Here is a 6,185-nt window from a genome sequence, read left to right as displayed (position 1 = left end):
AACGACAGAGCGAGAACGACAGAGAGAGAGACAGAAAGAGAGAGAGAAAGAGTGCTCCCACACTGTAAGGCCCCAGATGGGTCTGAGAAGCCAGGCAGGACCGGTTCTCTGCTGCGAGGCAGCGGACGCTAACCGCCCACCGCCACTTATGTTCCCGCCCGGCCTCTGGTTATTACGCCAGTGCGGTGTCCGTAACTACCGGTTAGCCCTGCGACTTGTCATTATCCCCGGGTGGCGTTATACGGCCACCGATTAACGTGGGATAATGTATTAAAAAGGTACGCCGTGCTACGGCCGTGATGCACACACACAAGTGTATAATGATGGCTTTATTTTGCGTCCGGCCTTATCATTATAGTCCGTATTATTATTATGGCGATGCGTTATATTTACGACCGTCATGGAGGCTGAGCGCGGTGCCAACATACTCACGTGGCATGATGCCCTGTTCCACGAGCTGCTCCCGGCTGCGTCTCTGCTGCAGGCAGAGCTGCAGGACTGTGAGAGAGAGAGAGAGAGAGAGAGAGAGAGAGAGAGAGAGAGAGAGAGAGAGAGAGAGAGAGAGAGAGAGAGACAGAGAGAGAGAGAGAGAGAGAGAGACAGAGAGACAGAGAGAGAGAGAGGAGAGACAGAGAGAGAGAGAGAGACAGAGACAGAGAGAGAGAGAGAGGAGAGAGAGAGAGAGAGAGAGAGAGAGACAGAGAGAGAGACAGAGCGAGAGAGAGAGAGAGAGAGACAGACAGAGAGACAGAGAGAGAGAGAGAGACAGAGAGAGACAGAGGAGAGAGAGAGACAGAGAGAGAGAACCACAGAGACAGAGACAGAGACACAAAGACAGAGAGAGACAGAGACAGAGAGAGAGACAGAGAGAGACAGAGAGAGAGAGAGAGAGAGACAGAGAGAGACAGAGAGAGAGAGAGAGACAGAGAGAGAGAACCACAGAGACAGAGACAGAGACACAAAGACAGAGAGAGAGAAAGAGAGAGAGACAGACAGACAGACAGACAGAGATAGAGACAGAGAAATCATGAGTATGTGCGTGAGCATTATATACCAAGACTTCATCAGCATGGAGCCAGTGCCCATTGGCCAGCTAATTGCATGATGGCAAAGAATAATAATACTGAATAATTATAGAATAAATAAATACATGAGTAAAAATGACTGCATTTGTATATAATCTGTATAATCGTTCCGACCACAGAAAGCTCGGAGATCCCTGTTGTGTTTTGTTAATACGAGACGATATCGAACAGTCTGACCCAATCACGGATATGTCTCTTAACATGGAAACATTGAGGGTTTTGATCAGAACGCTGTCCGGCGCTCGCCCGGATGGCAGACCGCCATCAGTGTTGTGCAAGTTCACACTTCACATGAACTAATTCAAAGTTCAGTTTATACAAAAGAAAATTAATGAATTCATGTTGATAGTTCATTCAGTTTTGAACTCGTTCATGTTCAGTTCATTAACGGTTCTTTTAGAAACCGAGGAAAAACCGTGGGAGTGAATATTTCTGTGCTCATCTTTTAAAATGAATCCTCTCCATTATCAGCTGCCCATCACTGCCATCTACAATTGTTGTGGATATTATTTGCACACCTTTTTCATTCATCACAACTAAGGCAGAAACTCTATTTAATAAACATGTCATCTGGACCTAAGCATCAATTCAGAATGTCACAAAATCTGAACTAGTTCAAGTTCTTTAGTTAAAAATATGTTCAGTTCAAAGTTCATAGAAAAATGAACTTGTTCAATGAACTAGTTCTTTTGAAATAGTTCATGCACAACACAGACCGCCATGTACTTCCAAGGTGTTGTTGACTGACCTTGCTATAAATTGTCTTAACGTCCCCCCGTTTAAACATTTACAAACACCCAAGTGTGGCCATGTTTTCCAAGACGATAACACTGGTCGGCGCAGGAAGGAAAACATAAAAAAGAAAGTGGGAATGTTTGAAGAGGGAAGTGACGGCTCATGCCAATAAATGAACAAGGCGGGTGTGAATACCTTGCACACACACACACACACACACACACACACACACACACACACACACACACACACACACACACACACACACACCCTGTCAACATGGTGCTGACGTGTAATTGATGTCTGCTTGAGGTGGACTCCACATGTCTTAAAGAGCAACATCACAAACAGAAACAGTGCACATACACATGTGCACTGAAACACACACACACACACACACACACACACACACACACACACACACACACACAGCACACAAACACACACACACACACACACACACACACACACACACACACACACAGTACACAAAACCACACCCCTCGTACACAAACACACACATGGCCCGTTCACTCACTCACACACACACACACACACACACACACACACACACACACACGCACACAACCCGTACACAAACACAGACACACACATGGCACACACACACACACACACACACACACACACACACAGTACACAAAAACACACCCCTCGTACACAAACACACACATGGCCCGTTCACTCACTCACACACACACACACACACACACACACACACACACACACACACACACACACACACACACAACCCGTACACAAACACAGACACACACATGGCACACACACACACACACACACACACACACACAGTACACAAAAATACACACACAAACCGTACACAAAAACACATACACATGGCCCGTTCACTCACACACACACACACACACACACACACACACACACACACACAATAACACACACACACCCACTCAAGTGTCCCCAGAGAGAGGGGGACTGCGTCTGTACACCGGCCTATGTGACTCACTCCAGCTAAAATAAACTGGGCAGCTGTGAGAACAAGGCCTGGGAACCATGAGATGAGGGGGTGGCGGAGGGGGAGGATGGGGAGGGCATTGGGGGGCTCGTTGCAATCTCCAGCCGAGGGGACCACTCTCATTGGCCGTCCGCTGGCGGGCAACGGCGGACTGGAGGACCACGGAGCTGAAGGGAGGGGCGGGGTGGGAGGGGAGGCGAGGGGAGGCGAGGGGAGGCGAGGGGAAATCGGGGGTCTGCAGGGAAAGAAGGTCACCAGGGCTCCCACAACCCATCTAATGCATCAGCGGGAACCTCAGCCCCCACTCTGCCCCTCCCCCTCCCCCCCCCCCGCCCCCCCTGTCCTGTCCAGCATGTTTCCTATTAAAAGAAGTGTCAGGACCGGCAGCATGTTATGGAGGGCCACAACAAGACAGACTAGGAAAAACAACAGAGGCTAATCATTGTTTCAGTGCTCAGGATTCACATCCTGCTGCCTGGCGTTCTGGAGTCACTCCTGTAGGGTTAGAGAGCGGTCGGGTCGGGTTCAACAGCCAACCCCCCCCCCCCCGATGAGTGGGCGTGAGTCACGGCCAAGTTGTGATGTCGCTTTCAAAACGCCCGGAGCCTCCGGGAGTTTCGGAGGCTCGGACCTTAAGCTCGGAGGAAAGGGCTCTGAACACTCTGTTGTTGAACACTCGCTGAGTTTTCCTTTTTCTGAGTTTTGTGGGGAAGTAGAGCAACCCAAGTCCTTCCGAGTTCACGTCACAACAATGGCTGCCCATTTCATTGATACTAACTAAAGTGAACGTGCAGCACGCATTCTAACATTTGCATTACGATACATTGCTTACAATTATAAACAACCCCCTGATCAATTCTCGCTCAAGTTCAACCATCGCAAGCCGTTCTAATAAACTGATTCATCTGATTCAGCACAGAAGCGCAAAGAGGTCCCTGCGGGCATCCGTACCCGTTGTTGTTATGAAGTCTAGTCTCTAGAACTATCCGTTTTTACGGTTTTATGTCATAGCCTACGAACTTCTGAGGGGGGCGTTGACCTGAACGCTCTTATTTTTCGGAAAGAAGGGAGGGTTTACGTAAAGACACGTAAGAGATTCCGAACCTCCGAACTGTTTTGAAGGCAGCATGAGCCCGGGGGGGGTGTGTGGGGGGTGTGTGTGGGGGTGTGTGTGGGAGTACGCCTGACCCCTGAGGCCTGAGCCCTGGGCTTCTCATGCTGATGGATCCACTCGGTGTCTACAGACCTCAGCCACCCGGCGGCCATGTTGGTTCCTCGATGGGGGGGGGGGGGGGGAAACCACGACGACTCAATCGCAATGCATTCCCAACGCTTCCTGGACGGGGAACTAGAACCCCCATCTTAAGAGTCGTCGTGGTTACGTAAGATTGAAGAAGGTTTTCTCCGCACTCAACTTACCGATATGGCCGCCGGGTGACCAAGGTGTAAAAGGGGCAGTAGGGATACTGTAGTGTGTTCAGGGTGAACCCTGCCTGACCAATAGGTGTGGTCAGAGATGGCACCCACTCTCAAGCGCGGCTGACAAGCATAAACATGTGATACTAGAACCACAGCGAGGTCCAAAGACCCATCTTGTCTCCTCTCCTCCACTCGTTTCTAATCCGTTGGCCCATGTGCTCAGCAAGCTGCTCACATGCCTTTTATCTCCGCAGCTCTGACCTTTTATTTACGTGCTCCTTAGCTTTCTCATTCAGACTGACGTGTTTCCTCGCCCTGTCTACTGAAACGTTCTTCTGTTTGTTTTAGAGACAGTCCAGACAAAAGAGAGAGATGTGGATGAGGAGCCTGATATGGGGGCTGTGTTGGCTGCACATGGTGTATAAACACAGAAGATTGTAAAACACAGAACTCCTACTGCAAGGAGACTGGGGACAAAGTGAGCATCCTGTTGAATGTAATACATGTAGCATGCCCAATGCAGATACTGTAGGCTGTAAGTGTTTCCTCAATGGAAGGTTTGTAAAAAAAAAAAAAAAGGTGAAATGTCCGATTTCAAACTTTCAAAATAGCATAAATTGTACTTGAATGTAATTGGAACCCTATTGCTGTATTACCACTTGTAGTGTAACTTCTACTTTGGCTGTAGAACAAGTTGACTAAGAATAATTATACACTTAGAATATATATATAAAAAAAAAAATATATATATTTTAAACCTCAAGACACATTACAAAACAAAAAACAAAAGTTATGAACAAGTGTGAAGATTTATAGCAACAACAACTATTTTAATTACGTCATCAAAAACAACCACAGCATCAACCAAATAACAACAACATGCTTGGCCCTAAAATACACACACACACACACACACACACACACACACACACACACACACACACATCTCCAGATAACTCACTCCATCTCTGCCATGGAAAGGATGCTGAATAGCTGTGATTACCGTGAGGCAAAACTTTTGCCATGTCATCTCCTGCCTCGGCTAGCCGGGATCAGCTTCCTACACACGTTTTTTATGTACATCTGTTGTACTCACACACTGGCACTTAACACTCCATTAAAACAGTGAGCGGTGTCCGCCTATGTTCAAGGGGAAAAGACTCACAGACCCAGGGACAGAGACGGAGAGACAGAGAGACAAATATATAGAGAGACAGAGAGACACAAAGAGAGAAACAGAGACAGCAAGACACAGAGACAGCAAGACAGAGACAGAGAGACAGAGAGACAGAGAGATGGAAACAGAGAGACAGAGGCAGAGAGACAAATATACAGAGACAGAAAGAGAGTAAGAGAGAGACAGAGAGACAGAGAGAGAGAAACAGCTGAGACAGATAGCCAGAGAGTCAGAGACAGAGAGTCAGAGAGACAGAGAGAGAGACAGAGCACCTGATTTGTATTTACCCCTGCAGACGGTGGGGGTCTCCACGTCAAGGCAGGCCATGGAGGAGGGTGGCGGTTTGCTTGGCGGCCAGACCTGCAGTCCCATGGATCGACGCGATGCCGGTAAGAACGGAAAAAGAAAAACTTAACAAAGTATCACTGAGAGACAAAAAAAAAAGGAAAAGGTCCCGGATTGGAGTCACAGGAGTTTGTACGCAGTTATCTCCCCTCTCTCTCTCTCTCTCTTTCTCTCTCTCTCTCTCCCTCTCTCCCTCTCTGTCTCTCTCTCTCTCTGGCTCTGTGTGTGTGTGTGTCTGACTGGTGGAAACGTGCGCGCTGCACACAGCCGCCGAGGCTCCAGCCTGTAGTCATCAAGGAGGAGGGAGCACAGAGCGAGTGTTAACCCTCCCAGGTTCAGCGTGCCGGGGGTTTTGTCCTGGTGCTCTTCAAGAAACAACACCACGACCTGAGGAAACGTCTGCACACCG

At 48.4% G+C, this 6,185-nt stretch overlaps 1 protein-coding gene across 1 annotated transcript in view; it reads right to left on the bottom strand.

Moving 5' to 3' along the window:
• Positions 1-5,927, bottom strand: part of mrtfbb (myocardin related transcription factor Bb) — a 16,829-nt gene extending 10,902 nt beyond the window's left edge. The window contains exons 1-2 of the mRNA XM_084488938.1: positions 5,704-5,927; positions 433-498 (exon numbers count right to left, since the gene is read on the bottom strand). Of these exons, the coding sequence (XP_084345064.1) occupies positions 433-498; positions 5,704-5,803 (166 nt within the window). The 5' untranslated portion in view covers positions 5,804-5,927. The remainder of the gene's footprint in view (positions 1-432; positions 499-5,703) is intronic.
• Positions 5,928-6,185: the final 258 nt, after the last annotated feature.

Source organism: Micromesistius poutassou, assembly GCF_964030765.1.
Source record: "Micromesistius poutassou genome assembly, chromosome: 1".
In the NCBI taxonomy this organism is placed as follows: Eukaryota; Metazoa; Chordata; class Actinopteri; order Gadiformes; family Gadidae; genus Micromesistius; species Micromesistius poutassou.
Note: the sequence above shows the minus strand (reverse complement) of the source record. Positions and strands in the feature narration are given on the sequence as shown.